The following is a 25,616-nucleotide window of genomic DNA, read 5'->3' as shown; positions in this document are numbered from 1 at the left end:
ACAGAGCTATAGCACACGTTCATTCATTCATTCTTCTTAAAGTATTGGTGAAATAAAGACAGATAATGCCTTATTTAGAGGCTGCATCCTCTAAGCCCCGTTCACTGCGTTATATGGATCTCCAGTTATCTAAATATCTTCCGAAGGACGCCGACTTTCACCAAACTGTTCTTGGTGAGAAGATTAACGTATTTCATGCCAGAAATAAGGTTTAAAAATACCGGAGTTCCCCTTTAAACACTGACAGTGAGGACAGCCACCTAATTTTAAATTTTTTTTAAAAATAAACTATAAAAGAAATAGAAATCAGTGATGCAATCCCAATTTAAAAAATCAAAAATAATAATAATCATACTTGTAATACCTCTTTGCTATAAGTTGACCGCTGCACAGCCCCCAAAATATTTTGATTCTGAAAATAACTACACACACACACACACACACACACTGGCTCTTAAATATAAATAATGAGACTTGCTCAAGTTCTCCTTAAAATAATCTGTTTATTCTGTATTGTAACACAGGGTTCAGTCAGAGGACACTCAGTCCGGTGGAAAGCAGTGATCTCCATTCAGCTCCACACCATCGACAGCCTTTTTGTGGCCAAAGCACACTTCAGAGTCATCAGCAACCGAAACACTGCATGTCATAACACTGTCATAACACTGAATATACGATGGAGAACTCATGGGTGCGTACGTGTTCTGAAAGAGGCATGGTGAGACAGAACCGTCTGAGATCAATGCATCACACACGACTTTCTAGATCGAGAAAAATAAGTGATATGCTGATTTCCTAAAAATATCTATCGTAAAAACCTAACTAGCAAAAACAAAAGCTAATAGTTTCTTCTGACTGCAAACTGGGCATTTCTTTCATCGCAGGACTTATTCTTTTCACAAACAACCTGCTCATGTCTGAAAAAGTAGCACGGATCAATCCAACTCCTCCAAGCCCTAAAGAAAAATAAATATATGTATCTATGGTTCATGTAAAATATGCATTTTCATCAAAAGGCCTGTAAACAGCCTTGTCATTATCCAGTTATACAGATGACACTTGGCCAAAATGGTCTCATTAAATACATTCATCACTTATTTCAATGCACTCACAAAAAGGTATTTGTGCATAAAATGTCGTGAAACAGAGGGATGGCCCGACAAAGAGACAGGCTAAAACGGTCGTCCTCAGAAGGTTTGATCTGCATATAAATAAGACATAAATAATCTTGGCATCCTGCTATTTTGTATGTGCGTGCACATCATCACGATCTGATATGGCTGGAGACAGCAGTGGTGACAGGGGACCACATACATCCAGGGATGCATTGTAAGACTTCAGAGTGCCAACTTGGTTGGTCTGATCACACGGAAATATGTCACATACTCGGATGATACTACAGTAGTTATCTTGGCAAGTCAGTCCAAGCTCTTAAGCTCATAGTCACTCGTGCGAAGACGAGCTTTTGTGTGTTAAGAGGAAAGGAGTGAGAGCGGATGAAAAGGTTCACTGCTCCCTCAGAGATACGACTCTTAAGCTGCTAAGTCATTTTCTTTTTGATGCTCTCGCACTCAAACGCCAACATCCAGGGGGAAAAAAAGCAGGATGGAATCAGCCACATACAAAAAAATCCCAATCTGACAGACTATAAATGAAACACTCTAACTTCAAATGAAATGATCTAGCAGTGACATTGCTATAGGCACTATAACGTTTACAGCAGCAGCGACTAAAAGAGCTCCTTGTGAAAAGGCGCAGTTGATATGCAAGGCGATCCATGTATAATTTACACAGAAAAGGCCGTGAATTCACAGCAGAATAAAGAGGCTCCTGGCTTCGTCTTTCCGATGTCATTATTCTGCTTTTCTTGAATCACTGTTATCAACATTCTGCAGCAGGAGGTGAAAAAGTGCAGTCAAAGTGTGCATAGCTTTCACAGGCGAGAGAAATGTGCAGACAAGACACAAAACTGAGACACAGACGTGTTTGGTTTAGAGATTTCAAATCCTTCCTTTGCCTCCTCTCTCCTCTTTTTCTCCGTTGGACACGTTAAAGAGGCAGGGGTTTATCCAAGCTGGTCCTCATACTGCTTCCTGAAGCAGTCTCCAGCTGGGAAGAAGTCCCAGCATCTTTCCTGGTACATCTTCCACACATAAGATTCCTGAAAGCCAGAGATTTGCATAAGAAGAAGGAAATATGATTGTGTAAAGCCTTTCTGTGTTAAGCTGCTGCATTACTAACCTGTCCTGTGTGTTCTGTTTCATCTTTATTGATGAGATACATCAGGAAGAACCTGAAGAGACATAAAAGGTCAAATTGATCAGAACAAAATGGTGAAATAATCTATTTAAAGAGCACAAATTTGAAAGAAAAACCTGTGCTTAAGAGCAAACAGTCACTGTAAAAAGAAAGCTCTAAGGTTTAATGTATTGGGGCGCATACACTATGTGAAAAAACTAAGTGGTAAAAATAAGATTTAAGAAGGTAAGTAGCTGCTACTAATGAAATCCGACTGATTAACTGATCATCGGTATCAGTTATCATTGGCTGAAACTGGCTCATCAACAGGACAAAGATCCCAAACACAGCAGCAGATCTACAGCAGAATGTGTGAAAAAGAAAAGAATCAAGGTGTTGCAATGGTCCAGTCAGAGTCCAGACCTCAGCCTGACTGAAATGCTGTGGTGGGACCTTAAGAGAGCTGTGCAGAAACCGATGCTGCAAACCTCAATGAGCTGAAGCAGCGCTGGAGAGAAGAGTGGCCGAGATTCCTCCAGAACCATGAGAGAGACTGATAACGTCCCACAGGAAACCATCACTGCAGCTCACTGCTGCTGAAGCTGCTGGATCAGGGGTTCACTTAGTTTCACACTCACTGCTGCTGAAAGCTGCTGGATCAGGGGTTCACTTAGTTTTACACTCACTGCTGCTGAAAGCTGCTGGATCAGGGGTTCACTTAGTTTTACACTCACTGCTGCTGAAGCTGCTGGATCAGGGGTTCACTTAGTTTTACACTCACTGCTTCTGTGTTTAGCCTTTTTGTTCGATAAATAACAGTTTAACCTGTGATTTGTGGTTCATCTGAGGTTGGATTACATATTATTCAGTGCTGCTAAGGACCAGATGATGTTTCATTATGCTGTGATTTTTAAAATGTTAGCGATAAAAGAGGATGTACTTTCTTTTACACAGGACTGTATGACTAAAGAGAAAATAAAATGTAACTCAAATAAAATGTAACTCACATGTAGTTGGCTAAATTGTGTTCTTCTAAGGTGTGCGTCTCAAAGCCATGCGGCGTTGTGTCAAAGTAATCACTTCCGATCCCACAGATGAAGCACTTTGTCTGGAGGAAAGAAGGACAGTTTACATTCAACAAGTTCTTCCAGTCTTGGAACTCAGAGAGAGCTGACGGTGGATTAAATAAGAGACTCAAAACCTTACCTCCATGTCCTCTCTGACCTGCTCCTGTTGGTCTCTCAGCTCTCCAAAAGCATCGATGATCAAACCTGACAGACGGAGACAGCATCAGAATTATCAATAGAACGGCTGGGCAGCATGTGCCGTCTCTCTGGTACAATCCACAAAGAACAGAGGTCACTTCAGCTCACCCTGGATGATGGCCAGCAGGATGACAATGACAAAGAAGAAGAAGGTGATGTCGAAGACCACTCGGTAGAGCTCATATTCATCCCCGGCCGGGTCTTCAATCTCATCTCCAATGCCGCCACCGGCACGCACGCCGACATACATGTGGAACAGGTAACACTGCAGAGAGGCAGGGACATCAGCTCAGATCGTGCTCCACACAACTCATGTGCCCCATGTGTTGGGGATGTGCCGTCCACTCTGGAGGTGCCAAATCCTTACGGTTCCTACTATACCAGAAATTCTACGGACGGTACTACCGTGGATTACTATAATAACGGTGCCAGTTTCCGCCTCGACTCTCCTCCCGGCTTCTCACCGCTTGCTACTCCCTTGAAAACAAACCCACTGCAACCGAACGACACAGCTGCTGAATGATTGGCTGTTTGCCTGCTACTGCTGGCCTCCGGGATATGATAGGCTGTTTCCGCACGCTGGGCCCGCCCATCTGTTCGCTGATTGGCTGTTTGCCTCTGGGCCCGCCCATCTGTTCGCTGATTGGCTGTTTGCCTCTGGGCCCGCCCATCTCCAAAAGCCACATTTGGAACTATTCTGGGTTTAAAAAGGCACAGACGGTAAAGCAATAGAAGATGGTGCTGCCACCAGCTGTAGGAGCCAAAGGAGGCAACACATCCAACCTCATAAAACACCTGCAGTGTCGTCACCCAGCTTTATGTCGAATACCAGGTTAGTATTTCCTGTTTATCTTGTAATTGGCTAATATTAGGTTATATGCTCCGTGTAAAGGCTGAAGAATGAAGAGTTAAAAGATGTTAAAGCACCTAGAAAATACATAAAAATATAGTTTTCACAGGGAATCAGTTCCTGTTTCTTGTATTTTGTCCTCTATGGTTTATTATGTTGGAGAAGAAGCATTATTGTCAAATAGATTTTTTAAAAGACTGGATTTCTTTTTCCTAAGTAGATTATTTCTATTAGTATTATGTTTATCATGTACATAACAACATATGTAATTATTTCTAACTTGTACAAATACATTGCAGTTCATGAAAATAATGATAATAAAAAAGGCCGCAGTATCGCGATAACACCCGGAATCGTGATACTTTGTCTTGTATCGTATCGCGGTTACTTATTTTGGTATCGTGAGAACTCCACTCCACTCACAGTCATCATGTCGTCACACTTCATGTCCGGCTCATCCTCATCTTCACTCATGTTGTAGAACTTGCGGAAGAAGTTGAAGGCCACCACGGTGTACAGGTAAACCACAACGGCCAGCAAACCCACTGTCATGACCAGCTGCAAAGAACAGACAGACACCTCATGGGACCAGGGCCAGTTTGGTTCACTCATCACAGATATGAGGTGTGCAGAAAGCCTCTTGATGCGTTATAAGTGGACAGGTCACCTGTTTGCCGTTGTGAGTGACGGAAGACAAAATGGTGCGCAGAGTTTTAACTCCCATGGCGATGTCCAGAAGATGGCAGGCAAAGAAGAAGTTGTTGTAGTGTCCAAGCAGCGACATTAACATGTACCAGACCAGGTAGAGGAAAGTCTAAAAGACGAATGAGGGGCGTGAGTCAGAGCAAACTGAACAAAAAAAGACTAAAATGCACCACAAACTGCTTCTTTAACTCACATTGTCAGTGAACACAACACCAAACTTCCAGATCTGGTATTTGATGTCAATAGATGTTATCCTGCAGAGAGGAGGAAGAGTTTACCCTGCAGCACCTCTTACTGTAACTGTGCTGATTAAGGCGGGAGTCGCGCTTACCAGCTGAACATTGATGTGTCGGGTTCAGGCTTCTTTTCGTGAGTCATGGCGCTGACATCAAGAGATGCCAAGTCCATCCCGAGCAACTCTGCGATCCTCTCTCTGCCATAGATGTCCCCGTATTTATCCAAAACCTGGATGTCACACACAGAAGTTCAGAGGTTCTTTCAACTCGAAGACACAAAGCTGCAAAAACGGGGCTGATGTGCAGAAAAACTCACTTTTCTTTTCACAAACTTGTCCCAGTAGTTGTTGGGGAAAGTCCTGCATTACGACAGAATAAATACATCATCAGGCAGTAATTCTGTATTAGAAGTATGAACACAAAATGTGCAGCCGTGAAATATTCATTCTAAAGTGATAAAACCTAATTAACTGATTATTTGTTAACTGTGCGTTAACACATGCATTCTCTGGCAGATTTAACAGGACTAATGCCTACGAGTGGAAACTTGAAAGGTGCATTTGCTAATAAACTGGGTTTTGTTAGATGGAAACGGACAATATTATTCTTAATAAATCCCTTTTTCTTTGGTTGAGAGCATATATCTGGCTCTGGGCTGTAACCAGAAGCTGTGAGCTCAAACCTTTCTGTTTCATAGATTTGTTTTTAACAGCAGATTCTCATCAGCAGTTACAGAATTGATCCAACTTAACTAAGAGATTAGCCTGTAATGTTTCTAATGTTTTGTATCTGGACTAGGAACTCCAACTTCTCGTTGCCAAGTGCTCTGATTCGGAAGCTGAAACATTTGTCGTCGAACACAGAATCAATAGCACAAGCATTGGTGAAACCTAAGCAACACATCTTAATGTCTGCCTTAAAGAAAAGGCAGTGTTCCTGTCTGTGGTGCTGCCTTAACACGCTGGGCCAGAAGACTGTGCCTTAAAGCCTGATCAGCACCAGCTGTCAGTGGCTGAGCTGCAAAGAGGGAAATCGAAGTATTTGAGAAGGAAATGAAGTTCAACGAGTCCCAACGCTGCTGTGAAAGCTCACCTGCTTTTTATGTGTGGTTGTAAAACCCCAAAGTTACTTTGACAAAGAGCCCTGTGTAACGTGTCGTAAGGCCCAGATTTAAATGAGGGGTGGGCTGAATTGTTTGCTCTGTGGTGCTGGGGGCTCTTACGGCGTGTTGAGCACCAGTCTGTCCCACTGGCCCTTGATGTCATCATCCTCAGGCTGCTCGGTGACATAGAGGCCGTCAAACTCCAGCTTCCTGGCCAGCTCCTTCTCTCTTTTAAAGATAACCAAAGGGACCTAAGAAGGGTGGAGGAAGTACAGAAGGAGTGTGGATGAAACCTACAACCACCCACAGAATATTCAGTGGTTATTCGTTCATTTTGGCTCAATAAGAGCGAGGAGCCACACACCTTGAGGCAGTTGTAGCCGATGATGCACAGGAAGGAAATGATGGTGTGGACGATGCCAAAGAAAGCCATGGCTGGCTCCATGTAGCCTGTGCTCTCTTCCAAGAAGTAGTACAAGGGACCCTCTTCATCATCATCTTCTCCTCCGTCCTCTAATCCGGACCCATCCTCCTCAGCACCAGAGCCTTCAAACAGGCCAGAGCCCTCAAACAGCCCAGATCCCTCAAACTCCTCCTCACCTGGAGGACTTTCAGACACCTGGAAAAGGTCCGACAGCGGATGAGTCCTGCAGGTCTTGTTCAGTATTAAAAACCTATTGAATACTGTAATAAAACCATCTTTGCATGTGGAAAACTTTTAATGTAGAAATCTGAGGCACTTTCTGCAAGCTGTTCAAACGCTGCAAGCCAAAACTTTACAGACCTTGTAGAAGAGCAGGATGAAATTGAGAGCGAAGGCGATGAATAGAGCCAAGAACCGAAGGTTGTAGAAGTTGCGAGAAAGGTAGTTCTGGCAGGAAATAAAGAAAATAAAGAGTTAAAACAGTCTCAGCCAGGTCTGAAGAAACATTACGCTGGAAACATTAAAAGGGTTCAGTCTTTGCCCCCCATCCTCTTCACCATCCACATGCTTCCCCTCGGTCCAGTCATCAGAAAACACGGACTCCTCTTCCACTGTTATGCTGATGACACACAACTATACATCAAAACCGCCCCAAAGCCCCCCACAGCCCTGTCGTCCCTCACCTCCTGCCTCGAGGAACTCAAGGCTTGGATGAACAATAACTCCCTTCAGCCGAACAGAAGCACTTCTCATTGGTACCCCACATCAGGTTCCCTCCTCACCCATATCCCAACTTACTTTGGACGGACAGATCATTCCTCCTCAGCTACAAACCTGGGAATTCGGCTGGACTCCCACCTGACCTTCAACAACCTTATAAAACACCTCATTCTACCATCTCCGCAACATTTCAAGACTCCGTTCCACTCTATCCCCCCAGCAGCAGAACAACTGGTCCATGCCTTTATTTCCTCAAGACTGGACGACTGTAACAGGCTCTTCATCGGGACACCTGGCAAAACCATCCACAAGCTGCAATATATTCAAAACAGCGCTGCCAGGGTCCTGATGAGAGGCCGTAAGCAGGAGCACATCACCCCCATCCTTCAGTCACTGCACTGGCTCCCCGTCTCATCCGGGATCAACTACAAACTTCTGCTACTCACCCATAAATGCACCCATGGACCAGCATACCTCCAAGAACTCATCCCCCTACAGTCCACCACCACCCTCAGATCCACAAACATGCTCCTCCGGGTACCAGGCCCTCTGGAACAGCCTCCCCCCCTCCAGCTGAGGGCTATTCAGAGCCAAGACTCTTTTAAAACAGGCCTAAAAACCTTTTTATTCACAAAGGCACACGATTGCTGACTTCTAACTGATTTCTAATCTTTCCTAACTTGTAGCGCTTTGAGATCTTCTCGATGAAAAGTGAATTAGAGATTAAATGTATTATTATTATCATTATTATCACTTCTCTGTATTCAACTTCAGATTCTGAGCTCTTCTTAGCTACTGACTCCTTCTGTCATGTTAAATATCTGTCATGATATGATTAAAAGTAATATTCTGTGTGTTTATAACACTGTGGATGAACATCTCAGGCTCATTTCCCAGCAGCTACATCCCATAAGCAGCTACATCCAGCCCACGTCAGATTATTACCCAGATAACAAATGTTAGTTACCAGGGAAACGTAACATTAGTTTTTAGCTGCACGTTTTGGTTCACCTAATGTTGTCCAAAGGTCTAGAATGTGGGAAACTTTGAGCAATCTTTGCTAAATGTTCCCATTTACATTCACGTTCCCATAAACTCTACAAAGCAAATAGCTTTGAAAAACGCATCAAAGTTGGGTTCTGTAAACAGAATCAGATCATTGCAGCCTAAAAGGACTTTTAAATGCAGCTGTGCTCAACATTGGAGGAACGTTCTCTTATTGTTGTATTCAGGAAAGCCAAAATGCAACCAATCAGGAATGTTGTGTAAAGAGTGTAACTCCAAGACAAAGTTATTCTCCTGGAGCTGCACTGTTCCCCAAACGTTTGGAGAACAAGAGCTGCTCACCATGAATTTAATCCTCTGGATCTCCAGCTCATTCCACAGCTCAAAGCCTCCTTCGGCAGATTTCTTGTCCTTCTTGGCCTTTGTCTTCACAGCTTTCTCCTCCTCTGGCTCAGGCTCCTCCTCTATCACCTCAGGTTCAGGCTCTGCTTTCTCTGCCTTCTCTCCGTTCTCAGTGCTGGAACAGACACAAATAAACATCTATTTGAACCAGACGCTGTTTTTACTCTGATTGTACACAGATATGTGATGAACTAAAAAGTCAGCAGTAAACAGAAAGGCCTGGACACACTTCTGGAGGGAGATTTTGCAGCCAGAGAGATTTTGGGCCGGATAGGGGCCGGATAGGGGCCGGATAGGGGCCGGATAGGGGCCGGATAGGGGCCGGATAGGGGCTGGATAGGGGCCGGATAGGGGCTGGATAGGGGCCGGATAGGGGCTGGATAGGGGCTGGATAGGGGCTGGATAGTGTAGTGGTATGATTGTCACCTTCCATGTTGGAGATCCTGGGTTCAAATCCCCTGCATGAAAGGTAGTGTCTCCAGTAGGGGTCCATAGGCAAGACCCCCTTACCCTGTCTGTCTACCTGTAAGTCGCTTTGGATAAAAGTGTCTGCTAAATGCATAAACATAAACATTCATAAAATCAGCTCATACATCATGAATGAATCGGCGTCTGTTTAAACTTACTCTGCTTTCTCGGTTTCCTGAGGTGCCTCTTCTTCCGGTTGGGCTTTTTCCTCCTCCTCTTGTCCTCCCACTGCAGCAGCCAACTGTTTTAATGATAGTTTGCAGTAAGTTACCGGGTTAAAACAGCACGAGCGAACAGAATGGGACAGAACAACTCACCAGCTTCCTCTTTAACAACGGCGTTCCCTCTGGAGTCGGAGGCTCTTCTGAAGTTGTCTCTCCAATGTCTCCAAGTCCACCAGGAGTATTGAAACCAGGCAGTCGTCCACCTTCCCCTTCTTCGCCATCCTCCTCTTCCTCTTCTCCTCCAATGGTATCCAAGAGGTCTGTCCCTCCTTCTGCATCTTGGATCTCTCTGGCTCCTGGTTCCGGGGGCAGGTCTCCATGAACCTCTTCTTGAGTTGGGTCTGGCATGCTGGCCAGGATCTCTGTGACTGTCATCTTCTTGGCTCCCTCCACCAAGCCTCCACCAAACAGAGCCTTCCATATGAGTGTGAAGAAGCCCTTACATATGTTGTAGACAAATATCAGGATGCCCATGAGGACCGTGTAGACAAACGTGACCAGGCTGATCACCATCTCCTTTATGGTCATTTTTCTCAGTTTGCGGTAGCGACGCCGCAGGTTACGGAAGGTGAACATGTTGAAAAAGTTAACCACGCTCTTTATGAAGTCTGCGAAAGCCGAAGTTGACTCTGGAACCGTCTCCTCGCCGTTGCCTTCCTCTCCTTCCACAGCCTCTGCTTCCTCTCCTCCACCCTCCTCTTCCTCCTCCTCATCTTCTTCTTCTTCACCGTCCCCCTCAGGCTCAGAGATAGACGCCGCAATATTCATCTCAAAAATGGTGTCCTCGCAAAAGTTCACAAACATCTCCATCTTCTCACTCTCGCCGCCCTCGTTGACCACGTCAAAGATGAACTGCCGTTTAGACTCTCGGACTTGCGGCATCTCCCACTGGTTGCGGTTGGCCTCGCTGATTTCAAAGTAAATGCGCTCGATCTTCCTGCTGGCTCCCATGATCTCGATTCGGCCGAGGAACGGGCGGAAATAGTTGAGGACGCTCTCCGCCTGCTCCAGGAAGTTCTGAAGGCGAGTGTCATGGGGCACGTGCTCCGACAGATTTGTGAGAAGGACTGCGATGTTGAAACCAATGTCTTTGGCTGGCTCCTGGAAACGATCCGCAAATTCTTCAAAGTTGATCATTTCATTCTCATCAGCTTCGGAGCAAGAGAGGAGGAACTGGATTTCGGACGGGGAGTATTGCTTCTGACTGTCCATGGCTTTGGAGAAGTCCTTCTTTGAGATGAGCCCACGAGGATCCGTCACATAGTCACGGAAAGCGTCAGACGCCACGATGTCTTTGAGTTTGAGGAACATGTCGAAGAACTTAAGGATCATCTCCACGTTGCTGGATGACTCCACCAACATGTCAACCATTTGCCTCGCAATGGTGCCATTCACTATGTTGCCTGAGAGCAGCAGAGTGAGATTAAATGAGTGAGTAACAAAAGGGAGAAGACATGAGCAGTGTGAGAAGGACATCTTACCTTCAAGCAGGGACAGAAGCATCACCACCATGTCTTTCTGCAGATCCAACAGCTCCTTCAACAGCCCAATTTGACTGGAGTCCTTCAACAAAGTCAAAGCACAAACAGCACAGTGAACAAAAGCAAACGTGTCATTTCAATCACGCTTCTTATGAGACAAAAGCAAAATATACTACCTCAGAGTGTGTTCTACTCCAGAAATGATCCTGGGTTTGCATTTTTAGATAAAAAAATATTCCTTTTTAGCACAAATATCATATCATATGTGATGGGAAGCAAAACAGACAACTGAAACACAGGCAGGTCGAACAATGATCCTTTCAGAGAGCACTTCTCTTTATCTGACAAAGAGGTCACAGGATGGAAGGAAAACACATTTAGAGACGTTGATCTGAACGCTCCTGAAGGCTGCCAGGAGATAATGAGAGCCTGGCATGTTTTTGGAGACGGTAAATGCTCTCAGAAGGATGAGATCTAGAGGAAAAGGGATGTCAGGACGAGACATCACAGCCGTACCTTTTATAATACCTCAGTGACAAAGACAACCAGGCAGATAAATGGGCAGCAGCAAAGCTAAATAGTCAAAAGTTTTAGGGAGCCAGATAAAAAACAAACCCCCACAAAGAGAAACATCCCTCTCTGTCCAGAGAAAAAAGCCTGACTGATGCAAATAAACATTTTCCCTTTAAAGGCTTCAGAAAGTTACCAAAGTGAAGTTTTACACACCTGACCCAGCGATAAATAACTATATCCACAGTATCCGATAAGAATAAACACGAAGTGCAGGAAAGAAAAAAGCACATGTAGATGATTGCAGGTTGTTTTAGGCTCTTTTTGAACAAATGTTGTGAAATATGAGTTCTTTATAAAGCATGACGGGCCTGTAAATGAGATGGTGTTGGCAGGAAAAACACAGAATCTTACGCCATTTCGTGGTCCGGGATCAGGGTGCATCTGACAGGGTTACACATGAAAATAAAAACGTTATCCATCAACATTTCTACTTCCTTTAGGCCTTAGTATAATCTTATGTGAGGCCTTTATTCATTTAGCCTGTTTGAATGTGTCAAATGTCTTTGTTAACGTATGAGCACAACATCTATTTCTTATCCAACTAAAGCTTGAATCTGGCCTTTACTTTCAGTTCAAAAGTACACTGCACCCACAGCTCCTTTGCTAACAAACACTAAATGATATAAACTTTCATTTTTATTGGATTAACAGTTTTTAAGTGATAAGTATTTGTGTGTATGAGGGACACCTAAAATGATTAACACCCTATATGAAGTTATGGATAACGTTTAGGCAGCTTTGATGCCTCCAACGAAATGAAAAATAAGACTACTGAGATGTGACCATCGTACATTTCACGCCTTTAGTCCCAAACGATCAATGAACGTCTGAATCAGCTGCAAATTAATTCAAAGTGCAGCTGCCAGGAAGCTGTTATCTTTCAGTGCTTTTTATGTTGAAGAGCTCTGACGAGAACATGTTGAGAGGTAAAGAAACACCCGAAAACACATTTTCACACACAAATAAAATGTCTCCATCGTGTTCATCGAGTCAAATATCCTCCTCAGCTCACTTAAATCCTTTCTTAAAGATGAAATCTAAACAATACTTTGAACTGCTTTTTAACTGTTACTGCCTCAGTGAAAGCGAACAGATCAAGAAGCTGGCAGACTCCATGATTCGAGCGTCATCGGTACTGAAAAGAAGTCAAATTTCACGTGAGAATATTCCGCTGGGAAAGAAAAAAATCCCTTTTCTTTGGTTAATCATCTATATCTGAGATTTGAAAACAATTTGAATTCATTGAGAGCATTTGTTGAACATTAAAATAAATTCTGATTGTTAACATTTGCCCAGTAAAAGTGCACGTGGTGTTTCTCCAACACAGACTTGGCAGCAGCTCCTCTTAGGTCACAAACAGCCGAAACACAAACCACATCATCCAAAGCAAACAGTCAGAGTAAGCCCTGCAGTATCAGAAGAGGTTAAGTTGATTAACTGTGTATGAAACAGACAGCGTGAAGTGGAAGGAAAGAACAAAGTGTTTCTGCCAAATCAAATTCAATTCCTGCTGATTATCTGAAGTGAATCGACTGGTTTATACCTGTCTCCGAAAAGCTCTTTTATAGTCTGTGCAGGTGTTTTAAGACCTCTGAGGACATCTAAAGTCCAAACTGACCGTTTCAAATCAATTAGATTACTTAAAACTTCACAAATGTGTTGTATATATATAATTATCGAAGCTCATATAAATTCAAACAAGACTAATTAACATAAAATAAGTTAAATACTGTAAAATGACTTAAAATGATTTAAAAACCAGTTCATTAAAGAAGGAATAATCAAATAAATATCATACTTTACTCATGAGAGAAACCTAAATATACTGTACAGAAAAGCTCACGAAACACAGGAAGTAAACCGTATGCTCCAAAAAGATTGAATGAAGGATTGAAGGATCTCTCTCACCTGAGCGAGTTTCATCATCATATGAGCAAAGACGTGCAGGAAACCCACAACAGCATCCCACAGCCTGCTGTGAGCCAGAGACTGCTGGTTACCTGTGCACGGACCCTGAAAGACACGTCACATTTGAACAAACTCCTTTCATGGTGTCAAGAGGAACTCACAAAGCTCACATTTAGTTTTTTCTCTCTTCAAAGTTGGAAAAATTCTGTAGATTTCCCTGCAAACTAATGAGGGCCGAACATGCACCTCAGTTAGTTTGGACAAACCTGCCACAGATCCACCACGAGTGCTCTCTGCAGGCTGCTGGTCACACTCAGTGGGTTTACATGATGAGTTTAACTGGATTATGGCTACAGTTGGGCCCAACCCAATCACTCAGAGCGGTTACATGCGGGCGATCGGATCGGATTAATGGCTAAATTACAATAAGACTGAGTTATTCAGCTCATGTAGACACCTTAATCTGACAGAAATCGGATCGGATTAATGGCTAAATTACAATAAGACTGAGTTATTCAGCTCAGCTGAGTTATATGCTCAGATAAGGAGCAGAACCCAACTGTAGCTATAATCCAGCTAATCTCTTCATGTAGTTTTTTGTCAGATTAAGGTGTCTACATGAGCTGAATAACTCAGTTTTATTGTGATTTAGCCATTAATCCGATCCGATGGCGCTCATGTAACCCACTGAGCATCAGGACTGCACCCTTCTGTGTTTCTTACCTGGATGTACTCAGTCAAGCTGTTGAAGACTTGCTTGGCTACTGTCATTGCTTTGGAGAAATTCCTCTTCCCGGGCTCATCAATGATATCTTTTCCTGAGTAATACCAGTAAAAGTCACTGATGGACTCCTGCAAACACGGAGGAAAAGGAGGATCGTGTTAGTTTTGAGCTCAACTCAATTAGTCACAGTGAAGATTAATTATACCAAAACTACTTAATAAGTCTGATCAGGAATGGTTTCATTACTGTGCAATGATCAATCCCTCATTTCAACATATATATCCAGGAAACTTTCTGTACAAAGTACCATAAATTCCAGACTATAGAGTGGACCTGAACATAAGCCGCACCCTCTAATTTAAAAAAGAAAATTCACATTGTAATATGAGATATTTACACAGAAAGATGTCAAACGTGAGGATTTTTAAACTTTTAAATCATTAAATGTGCATTTCTTCGTTTCTTTTCCATGTTGAGGGAGAGAACAAATGACCGATTTACAGTAATTTAGTAGTGCTTGTGTGTTTGATTTATCGTACAATTTCATTGGACCACTGTGAAATATTTGTCAATTTTTATTGGTCTAATGTTACGAGGCAAAATGTTTTTGGCGGCATGAAAAAAAAGGAAAAAACATATTCTAGCCGCCTGTATTATAAGCTCAAAGCCTGGAAAAAAGAAGCGGCTCATCGTCCAGAATTTACAATAAGTGCATTTTTTGTTTGAATAATTCATGAGTCAATGTTCGGTGGCTTAACAAACAAATTAAAACTCTCCCTGTGCCTGACCAAAAGCAAAATGGTCAAGTACGAGGACTGGAATGAACATCGGCAAAAGAAAAAACAGCCAAAGTCCAAAGAAGAACTGTGAAAGCCCTTCAGAAAGCCTGGAGAACCACTGCTTCAGATCACTCTAAGAGATCACACGAAAGTCTGGCTGCTTGGGGCAAAATGTGAAGCCACGAGGAGGTTTGCACAGATCTATAAACGGCACCAGGATCAGGTGTAAGAACGTGACCTGCAGGCGAAGAAGGTAGTCCACAGTGCAGATGATGACGTTGATGGTGGTGGTGCTGCCCGTCTGAGTCCGCAGGTAGTTCTGAAAATCTGAGCACAAACAAATACAAAAGGTGCTTTTAGTTTGAAAAACACAGCCAGGAAGTGAGCTGAGAGCCAACCACTGTTCAGCAAAGAGACGGTTCTGTTCGGTCGGACTCACCGTTATTGTGGCCTTCACAAAGAAGCTGCAGGAAGCGGAAGAGGTCACACGTGAATTCATCGTCTGCCATCACTTTCTCATCTGAGCAGAGCAACAAAAGGCGAGCTAATTAATCTGTGGAAAAGGTTCCAACCGTCCCAGAGTGCATGTGTTATTTCATTAGAATGACTGAGCAAAGGGGGTTAGATTTATTGATGATAAGGTTAAGTTATTAAGGATATTAAAAGATGGACCTGCGTACCTTTAGCACAGCTTTTATTTAAAAAGTTCATTCTCTCACGTATTTCTATGCTGAGAAATTGTCCAAAACAAAATGTTTTCTCCTTGCAGAAGTAGCACATAAAAGCAATTGAAAGCATGTAGCTTGTTGCCACCATAAATTACACTTCATGTGTTTTTTTAGCCACATTAAAAACAATTATCAGTCTATTATTGATTTCTGGTTCCAGTTTAAAGACTTTCATACATTTTACATACAGTTTTTTAAAGATAAGCAAAAAATATTCCGGCTTTGAGGCAAGATGACCTTTCACCAGTTACAAAGAGAAATTAACTGATAGAAACTGGAAAAACTTGCAAAAAACCCCATAAAAAATTAGATTAGGTTCAAATTTATACCAAAAGACTTTCACAGTCTTCAGATTACATTCGGACTGTGTTAATCGGGTAATTATAGGGAAGAGAAACCTGTATATACACAGCTACCGGTGCACACCATCCACTGCAACAGTGTGATTTAGTGGTAAAACAGAAAGGATGAAGAAACTTACCCTTTAAAACTGAAGCAAACATGTGAGTGACCACATTAGTGATTTTGTATTTGTCCAGTAAACACTTGTGAAAAGAAACGTCTCCTTTTTCATTTCTGAACTTTTACAGATCAGGAGGTAAACAATCCACTGGTCCTGAACAAATCTTCAACACTTTGGATGAACAACAGCAGGCAGCGTATGACACTGCGTCATTATTCAGTCAACAAAGACAAAATGCAGAAGCAGTGTGTGAAAATTAACTCCAACAGCTTGTAGAAGCACCTTCAGCAGCAGTAAGTTTAAGGAATGGTTTGCTTTCAGTTCTCTGAGGTTTGCAGCATTGGTTTCTGCACAGCTCTCTTAAGGTCCCACCACAGCATTTCAGTCAGGCTGAGGTCTGGACTCTGACTGGACCATTGCAACACCTTGATTCTTTTCTTTTTCCCACATTCTGCTGTAGATCTGCTGCTGTGTTTGGGATCTTTGTCCTGCTGATGAGCCAGTTTCAGCCCAGCTTTAGCTGTGGGACAGATGGCCTCACATCTGACTCTAGAATACTTTGGTATCCAGAGGAGTTCATGGTGGACTCAATGACTGCAAGGTGTCCAGGTCCTGTGGCTGCAGAACCAGCCCAGATCATCAGCCCTCCACCACCGTGCTTGACAGCTGGTATGAGGTGTTTGTGCTGATATGCTGTGTTTGGTTTCCTCCAAACCTGCTGCTGTGCATTATGACCAAACATCTCCACTTTGCTCTGGTCTGTCCAAAGGACATTGTTCCAGAAGTCTTGAGCTTTGTTCAGATGCAGCTTTGCAAACCTAAGCTGTGCTGCCATGTTCTTTTTAGAGAGAAGAGGCTTTCTCCTGCAGCCATTCCAAACAAGCCATCCTTGTTCAGTCTTTTTCTAACTGTGCTGCCATGACCTTTAACCTTTAACATGCTAACTGAGGCCTGGAGAGTCTGAGATGTAGCTCTGGGCTTCTTCACCTTGGGGTGAACTTGCTGGGACGTCCACTCCTGGGAAGATTGACAGCTGTCCTGAATGTTTTCCACTTGTGAATAATCTTTCTCTCTGTAGAATGATGGACTCCAGATAGTCTGGAAATGGCCTTATAACCCTTCCCAGACTGATGGGCAGCAACAGCTGCTTTTCTAAGATCATTGCTGATGTCTTTCCTCCTTGGCATCGTGTTAAAACACACCTGAAAACTGACAGAACTTCTGCTTTTATAGAGCTGCTCACACTGACTGATGATCATTTAATCAAGTGGATTTGATTACTTGGCTGCTACTTACTGTCATTGTTCCTATGGAAGCAGGAAGGGTTCATTTAATTGTTCACACACTGTTTCTGCAGACTGGCTCAGTTTATTTTAAATGAGTGCAACATGTTATTTGCTGTTGTTCGTCTGAGGTTGTTTTTACCCAAATTAAGAACTGGTGAGAACCACATTGTTTGTTGTCATGTCCTGCTATGGAAAATCATAGAAATGGAAAAAAGTGCAAAGAATCTATTTCACAACTGGATGCAAGTGTGCTGCGTTTGTGCATTTATACCAAAAACACTAAACTGTAAGTACTGTCAGCTCATTCCATTCCACTTTCATTAGCTGATGTCAGTGAAAACCACAAAGACCTCGGAGTTCCCATCCGTTTTGTCTGCTGGGGGCTTCCGGAGATTTTTTGTTCTCCTGCTCCTTCTCCCAGAACTAACAATTTAATTTAATTGTTTTACAGAAAACATGTTTTCAACAGAACAGCAGAACAAACATCAGTTACATCACACTGAAATGAACATGAAGAACACGTAAAAACACGTAAAGAAGACAGGAAACCATGGAATAACACATGGAAACACAGAGTGTGACACAGATGTTGATGGAGCTTGAAGGTACACCACCATGCAGGACAGATCTACTGCACTCTGCAAACCTCTAGCTTAGCTGTTTCTACACTAACATATATATCTAATCTTGATATATATCAACTCAACTTGAGAGCTTTTCACAGCCGACTGTGGCTGATTCTCAGTTCTATCAGAGTTAGCATGCCTTTTGAAAATTGTCTATCACAAAAATGCAAAATGCATGCTCAGATCTATTCATCATCGGACATAAAGCGAAACCAAACAGTGGCGGCGGGGATGCTGGGTTTTTAGATTTTCCTACAGCAACAATCATGGACACACTGACGGGGGTCAAATCTGCAAACGTGGTGACCTCTGTTAAACGATCCCATATCAGAGCAGTGGGATCACATAGAGCAGAGTCAGCAGGTTATGATTAAAAAGTGCATCATACACTGTGCGAGATTCAGCAACCGTTAGTCGCTTTGAGATTTTATTACTTCAGCAGTTAACTGTGCACAATAAGAACAGGGTCTCTGCAGGTTTCAACAAGTCAAATCTAAGACTTTTTAATAGAGGAAAGCAGTGAACTAAGCACTAAAATGATTTAAATGTCCTTGTGCACGACGAAAAATACAAAGAAAACTTTGCTCTTTGAAACACTGAAGCTGGACTGAAGCTATTCTTTATTGTATTTTAAGATGCCCCCCTTATAAGTCACGGGACTTTGCTGAGCCTCTGCTGGGTCTGCTGGTGTGAAACTTTGGGATCAATAAGGCAAAGTGATCACGAGCAGCCATGAGTGGCTGCACTTCTGTCACCACTGTGTTCTGTTGTAGATGGTCCTGTTGAGTCTTTCCAACAGCAAAAAACACAATACAATACAACCCAAATTTAGAAAAGGTTCGGCTGGTGTGAAAATGAGAAAAACGGTGGTTCTTACACTTACTTTGGCTTTTATCCCAATGCAGACAGTATGAACCCAAAAGATTTCATGTCCTCTGCCATCAGCTTCATTCCATTTGTTGATATATAAAACTTTGCACATTTCAGGTTTGCAACACATTCCAATAACATTGGGAAGTGGTGTTAAAACTGGACACCCATGATCATCGAGCGCTTAAAATCCATCACATTGGAAACGTGTGCTGTGGTCAGACCCATCAGTATTCCAGATCTTTGTTGGAAGAAATGGAGCAAAGAGCAAAAGCAGCATCCAGCCTGCTGTCAGCAACCAGTCCCTGCAGCCAGGCTCTGTGATGGTATGGGGTTGGATCAGGGGGCAAAGCTCATTTCCACTTCTGTGACGGCAGCATTAATGCAGAAAAGTTCACTGAGATTTTACAGCAACATATGCTGCCTTCAAGGCCACATCTTTTCCAGGGACGTCCCAGCATTGTTCAAGCAGACCATGGAAAACCACATTCTGACACATTCCAAAGGCCTGGCTGAGGAAGAAGAGGGTACGGGGAACCTTAAGTCCTGTTTGCAGGAACGATGGGACACACTAACACCTGTGTGACATGGTACCATCACTGATACAATGACTTCCAGGTGTTTTTGGAATGTGTTACAACCCTAATACGAAAAAAGACGAAGTTGACAAGACAAAACACGATATAACCTGAGTTCATGCTGCCTGCAGTAAAGGTCAAAGTATAGGCTGGAATCACAGCATTTCTGTATTGCATTTTTCATACTGTCACAACAGCTTTTTTCTGATTTGAGGCTGTATTTTGATCAGATATTCCACTATAGAAACTGTTAAGGAGAAGCAGGACGTAACTGTAAGGATTTATATGTGGAGGATTTCCTCAGATGGACACAAATAAGAGACCTACAGGCCTGAAGAGTTCCTACTGCTGCTGCAATTCATTTCAGTTTTTAGGACCCAGGGTCAGTCTAGCTCTTTATGAGCATAAAAGGCAGGAGAGGAAAACTGAAGCTACTGGACTTCCCTCCTGTGGATCAGCTACGATGCTGAGATTGTTGGAGTTACAGTAGATCTGTGATAAAAACACTCAAGGGTGAAATTTAAACTCTGCAATCACTTGGAAAGGAGAAGAGCAGAGATGAAATGCAGAACCAGCATTCGTATCATCGCCAGATTTCCTTTGTGATGCAACATCAAGAAAGTGAGAGTGAAGCTTAATTTCACTGACTCCTTGAGTGTGAAATGAAATGCATAGTAAGTTCACAGCAAGGAAAAGACTAGTCAGATGATTAAGAGCCAGACAGAAAGAGGTCAGAGGACAGAAAGAAGGAAAATATATCACAGCAAAGTTTCATTTACCACGTTCTAGCTTCTTATCTGAGAACCGTGAGAGCAGCAATTTGACGTGTAGGAAGGAAAAAAAAGATTGAATTGGGCAAAGTGAACAAGATGTAAGGGAGAGAAAAACAAAGAGAGACGAAGTGAGTCCAGAAATCTCATGGCTGTCAGTGGATGAAAAACAGTTTCATACATAGAGGTGCAACGGATCAAAAAACTCATGGATCAGCAAAAAAAAGACAAATAAACACAAGTTTGGTCTTTTTGTTTATTAACACTTTTAAATTATATAAAATCACAATGTGCACAAGGCATAATATCTTCTTTTTAACATAATTAATGAAAAACAACATAAAGTGCAACATAAGAAGGCCTTTTTCCTTCCTTTAACATCTTTTTTGCCTCATGCCTGCAGCTATAAACACGCCCACCGCGTCTGTGACGCTTTAACCGGTCGGATTGTGCAACAAGGGGCTGCATATCTGCCGCGGTTGTTGAGCAGCCTTCGTTTTCACTCCTGTCAGTGAAACACGGGGTGATGCTGCTTTAAATACGAGGCCATGCTCGATGCGTTTCCTGTCATTTGACTTTATTGTACCGTCACGGTTTCATCCTCTAACCTCTTTTGACCATTCAGGGGACTTAAATGATGCGAGGCGTTCAAGCTCCTCCGTTCCTCTCATCGCCACGACCACGCTGTGAGTTGACTGAACTTTTTTTTCATAAATCAATCCGCGGATCACATGCATGCCGAACCGAAAATATTGAGCCGAACGGATCACGATCAATGGTGATCCGTTGCACCACTATTCATACATAAACAGTCAAAATGCTGTGACTCGTATCAGTGTGTCGTGGCTATAAGACTCGTTCATCTCCAACCAGGCACACTCAGACACACACAAATGCAGATACACAGACTCCACACTGCAGCTGGAACGTGTCACATTAAATCACAATGCAAATAGCAGGTGTGGGACAGTGTTTGTGTCTGTTTCTATGTTACAGTAAGAGTGTGAAGGCCATACTCACTCGTGCCCTCCTCTGAAACCATCCCAAGTCCCTCCGCCTTGTTCTGTCTCTCAAATGCATTCAAGTCCAAAACGCTGCCAACATCAACATTCTTTAAAATCAGTTTCAGGAAATATAGGAGGGTTTTTTTAACCTTAACAGTCAAATCAGAGACTTAAATGTCACACACCTGCAGGTCTGCATCAGAGCCTGGACGCTAAGGAAGAATCCCACATCCTTTTTATCCTTCAGATAATCCAGCATTTTCTGCACACAGACAAAAGAGAAAGATTGAAATATGAACAAATGCTGTACTGTACACTCCTAATTTCAACTTTCTTGTAATCTTTTAAAGTGATATTGAGCAATAGTTCTCCAGCTTTCTGAAGGTCTTTCAGAGTCTTTCTTTGGACTGGCAGCTGTTTCACTCATTTTCAGTCCAGTCTTCGCTTCAAAAATACTAAAAAGGCTCCTAACTCAAGGGATGAACCAGTGTTGTGTCGACACAGAACAGACGACTTAGCAAAGAAGCCGTTTTAAATTGGATCTCTAGGCACTTTGTCACAAAGACACATCATTTGTTCCCATTTCTTTAGCTGCATCTATGAAAAACAGCAAAGAAAACACAGTTTGACAGACAGAAAATAGGATTTCTGCAGCAACAAGGTGATTCCCAAAGAGCTATTAGCTGAAAACTTGGCATATCTCAGCATGGTGTGCAGTGTGTCCTTAAAACATTTGAGGAAACTGGACAAGTGGAGGACAAAAGAAGAAGTGTCAGGCCTAAAAAACTATCTCCAGCAGATGAACAGGATCTGAAAGTGATGTCCTTAAGAAAGAGGAAAAAATCCAGCTGTGACCTGACAGGACCTGAGAGATGCATCTGGACCTTCAGCTGATCCATCTACTGTTGGCCCAAGCCTCATCAGAAATGGGCTCCATGGAAGGGTGGCTGTCAAGAAGCCATTCTTAAGGAAGGGAAACAGGGAGAAAAGGCTGAGCTATGCCAAATGACACAAGAAGTGGACTGAAAATCAGTGGCAACAGGTCTTATGGAGGGATGAATCCTCCCCAGAGCCCGGACCTCAACATTATTGAAGCAGTGTGGGATCATCTGACAGAGAACGGAACAAAAGGCAGCCCACATCCAAAGAAGAGCTTTGGGATGTCCTTCAAGAAGCCTGGAGAACTATTCCTGAAGACTCCTTAAAGAAATGACAGAAAGCTTGTCTCAGAGGGTTCAGGCTGAGTTGGAGAATAAAGGAGCTCAGACCAGATATTCACTTTAAAGCTGCTGAGAACTGAAAAAACTCTGTTTTTGTCCTATATACTGAACTTTCATTCATGTTTAAATACGATTCAATTCACCTGCTGTACATCACTGTTGCCTCCATTGAGGATGGAGATTCCCAGTTTGAGTGTGGAAGAAACCATGACTCCAGGTTCGCCTGAAACAAGCAGAATTCCAGATGTTACTTCATGCAACAGTTCTATACTCCTCACTCCTTTTTTGTCATTTCCATGTATGGGAAACTATGAATGTATTGGTAATGAGTCATAGTCTAAGATTAGGGCTCTTCGGGGCACATTCATGCAAGGGTGGATGTACGAGGGCAGATGCAGGGTGTGGCAGCTACCTTTACAGGCGCTGATCATCTGCAGCACCATCTCTGCAGCCCCACGGTTGTGGAGACGGGACTGCTGGTACAGAAGTCTCTGTTTCTCCATCTCCTTTTCCTGTGCAGCAGAGTAAGTGAAACTCAGCTGTAACCCTGCCAAAAGCATCTGCACTTCCCCCCACATTCACACACACAAACACTCACTCAATCCTCAGATTCTATCCAAACTATGATGCTCCCACTGCACTGGAGCAGCTGCTGCTAAATACGACCAAAACATCCTCATTTTTCATTAATCAACTGATTCTTCCTTGATTTCTGTACATTGCAGTGAAAAGGAAATTTAAAAAATAATGTAGAACTATAGAGACTAATTATAGAACATAAAAAAATGTTAAATGACAAGTGAAGCATTTTAAATTAGTTTCTCATTTATTTTTGTTAATATATTAATATTTTTTAATAAATATCCGTATTTTTTGCAGCTCAACAGCTCAGATTTTGTTTTTTTTCTTTACTTATGTCATGTAATGTCATTGATTTATTAAATTCATCTATTTCCTTTTCTTTTTTTATATATTTTTCTTTAGACAGTTGGGTTTGAACATAAACCGTCAGCTTCCTCTTTATAACTGCAGTTGTTGTATGATGACTTCACCCAATCAACCTAATCGATCATCCCTTTCACACCCACTCTACCTGTTTATGAACGTAATTAAGCTCAGAAAAACCCTCCAGTTGTCAGATCTTTGTTCATATTACACTTAAAAAGCCTATTTGAGAGTTTGCTTTGACATGTGCAGAACTGAACTTCCTGTTTGGATTACAGAATCTAACGGTTGGCATAATTTGGTGTTGCACTGGAGGGTCAACAGGGAACTTTTAGACTTTAACTTTGAGCTGAGCTGAGCTTGTTGAACCACGCTGTCTGGGTGGTGGAGTCACCTGACATCGTTCAAGCCACATTCAGTCTCTTTCACACAGTGTGTAGTGGTTATTCCAGCTCTTGAAAGGCAGCAAACACTTTGTACCACAGAATAACACACATAGTCACACATTCTTCCACGACTGAGTAACACATCATGCAACCTCTGCTTCCAACAGAACAGTTAGGCTGGTTCTCGCTGTCGGTCCTGCAGTTACTTTCAGCAGCAACACGTGGCCGCCGCCTGCTTCTAAAACAAACTATTGGACACTCAGAAAGTGAAGGAAAGAAATGTTCTTGGAATTCTTGTTGCTGTTACTTGTTATCTGCTATAACAAGCGACAGCCATGTGTTCAAACTCCAGCTGCTGGACTGAGCTGCTTCTCAGTTCAGTTTCAGTGTCACAAATCAAATATAATCATTTCATGTTGCACTTTCTGGTGACATTAAATCTAACATTTTGATCAAAAACATTAACAAGCATCTATACGCTGCTGTAGAACAACTTCACCACTTTAGGTTTTACAACAGCACAATGCAAATACTACATCAGAACCATCCTGTTGACAAAAGAGGTTAGAGCTGACCCACCCTCTGCATACCATGCATAAAGCCCCTCCCAAAGCACACAGAACCACAGTTACCCCTCCCTCCGCCCCCCTCCCTCGTAAGCCTGACGTATATTCGTAGATCTTTCTCTGGTTACAGAGCTTGAGCTTATTGTTGTGTGCTTTTATGATGGGTGGTGTGAGCTTTAGCTACGGATGTGAGTGTGTGCATGTCTGGGTGTGTGTGAGTGGAGTGCCTGAGGTGTTTGCTGGCATGAGTGCACCTGGGCTTGGACTGTGCAGGCTTTTACTGTTGCCCTTGGTGAGCACAGAGAGGAGGGTTTGTTAGCATCGTCCGATTCAACGTAAAGACAATCAAAATCAGTTAGTTGTCAACTGTTAGAACTTAAAGTGAAGTCAATCAATCGGTTTGGGTGAACAAAAGTAACAAGTGAGCACAGGAGGTGTGAGCAGAATGACTGCAAATGCATAAGATCAACACAAGAGAGCTTGTTATCGTGTTAGGAAACCTGCTGCATGGCTTGATAACTGTTATCAGTTTTCAAAAAATAGCTACTGGGGCTGTAGCGATACGTTAATCTCACGATACGATACGATACACGATATTTAGCCAACGATTCTATACGATTTTATACAATTCAATTCCATACCATTTAATACACATCACTTTCTGAAAGATTTCAAAGGGACAGTGTGATTTGTCACCGATTGGACTGATGGTCTGACCTTTGAACCGGAAGGACAACACCGCCAGACAAACGGAAACAAACAAACACAACCGTGTCTTCAGCGTACTCAGACTCATGTTTATGTCGTGAATATTACATCATCAACCTGCTTGTTTTATACACAAATCCAAATTCTCTAATCACAAATCTTCTTTCATTTTTGCGAAGGAGCTCATATAATAAATTACAGCAATCCTACACTCTATCAACAGAAAAGCCTTCAAAACCACTGAGTTATGCACTTTATATAACATTTTTATGAACTAATTATCACTATTTTGTATAATGTGACCCCCCGGCATTGTTTTGTAATATGTTAATGATCTGTGTTTTCACTAATTGTAACGTCTG

At 42.6% G+C, this 25,616-nt stretch overlaps 1 protein-coding gene across 4 annotated transcripts in view; it reads right to left on the bottom strand.

Moving 5' to 3' along the window:
* Positions 1 to 483: 483 nt before the first annotated feature.
* The window catches only part of ryr1b (ryanodine receptor 1b (skeletal)), an 82,405-nt gene continuing 57,272 nt past the window's right edge, over positions 484 to 25,616 (bottom strand). For 2 of the 4 annotated variants that reach the window (XM_072391906.1, XM_072391907.1), the window contains exons 78-105: positions 23,062 to 23,161; positions 22,793 to 22,872; positions 21,615 to 21,691; positions 21,446 to 21,519; positions 20,435 to 20,452; positions 15,544 to 15,624; positions 15,343 to 15,431; positions 14,325 to 14,453; positions 13,602 to 13,706; positions 12,045 to 12,074; positions 11,297 to 11,326; positions 11,121 to 11,202; positions 9,733 to 11,042; positions 9,574 to 9,656; positions 8,888 to 9,062; positions 7,181 to 7,267; positions 6,761 to 7,015; positions 6,517 to 6,647; positions 5,611 to 5,653; positions 5,390 to 5,523; positions 5,252 to 5,312; positions 5,021 to 5,167; positions 4,777 to 4,911; positions 3,612 to 3,768; positions 3,445 to 3,509; positions 3,246 to 3,346; positions 2,242 to 2,293; positions 484 to 2,161 (exon numbers count right to left, since the gene is read on the bottom strand). In XM_072391906.1, coding sequence (XP_072248007.1) covers positions 2,066 to 2,161; positions 2,242 to 2,293; positions 3,246 to 3,346; positions 3,445 to 3,509; positions 3,612 to 3,768; positions 4,777 to 4,911; positions 5,021 to 5,167; positions 5,252 to 5,312; positions 5,390 to 5,523; positions 5,611 to 5,653; positions 6,517 to 6,647; positions 6,761 to 7,015; positions 7,181 to 7,267; positions 8,888 to 9,062; positions 9,574 to 9,656; positions 9,733 to 11,042; positions 11,121 to 11,202; positions 11,297 to 11,326; positions 12,045 to 12,074; positions 13,602 to 13,706; positions 14,325 to 14,453; positions 15,343 to 15,431; positions 15,544 to 15,624; positions 20,435 to 20,452; positions 21,446 to 21,519; positions 21,615 to 21,691; positions 22,793 to 22,872; positions 23,062 to 23,161 — 3,927 coding nt within the window. In that variant the 3' untranslated portion in view covers positions 484 to 2,065. The remainder of the gene's footprint in view (positions 2,162 to 2,241; positions 2,294 to 3,245; positions 3,347 to 3,444; positions 3,510 to 3,611; positions 3,769 to 4,776; positions 4,912 to 5,020; positions 5,168 to 5,251; positions 5,313 to 5,389; positions 5,524 to 5,610; positions 5,654 to 6,516; positions 6,648 to 6,760; positions 7,016 to 7,180; positions 7,268 to 8,887; positions 9,063 to 9,573; positions 9,657 to 9,732; positions 11,043 to 11,120; positions 11,203 to 11,296; positions 11,327 to 12,044; positions 12,075 to 13,601; positions 13,707 to 14,324; positions 14,454 to 15,342; positions 15,432 to 15,543; positions 15,625 to 20,434; positions 20,453 to 21,445; positions 21,520 to 21,614; positions 21,692 to 22,792; positions 22,873 to 23,061; positions 23,162 to 25,616) is intronic. The other 2 variants (XM_072391909.1, XM_072391908.1) reach the window with 2 other exon arrangements.

This window comes from Leuresthes tenuis, unplaced genomic scaffold, assembly GCF_036924035.1.
Source record: "Leuresthes tenuis unplaced genomic scaffold, fLeuTen1.0.hap1 SCAF_9, whole genome shotgun sequence".
In the NCBI taxonomy this organism is placed as follows: domain Eukaryota; kingdom Metazoa; phylum Chordata; class Actinopteri; order Atheriniformes; family Atherinopsidae; genus Leuresthes; species Leuresthes tenuis.
The sequence above is the reverse complement of the archived record's forward strand: the minus strand, read 5'-3'. Positions and strand labels throughout refer to the sequence as shown.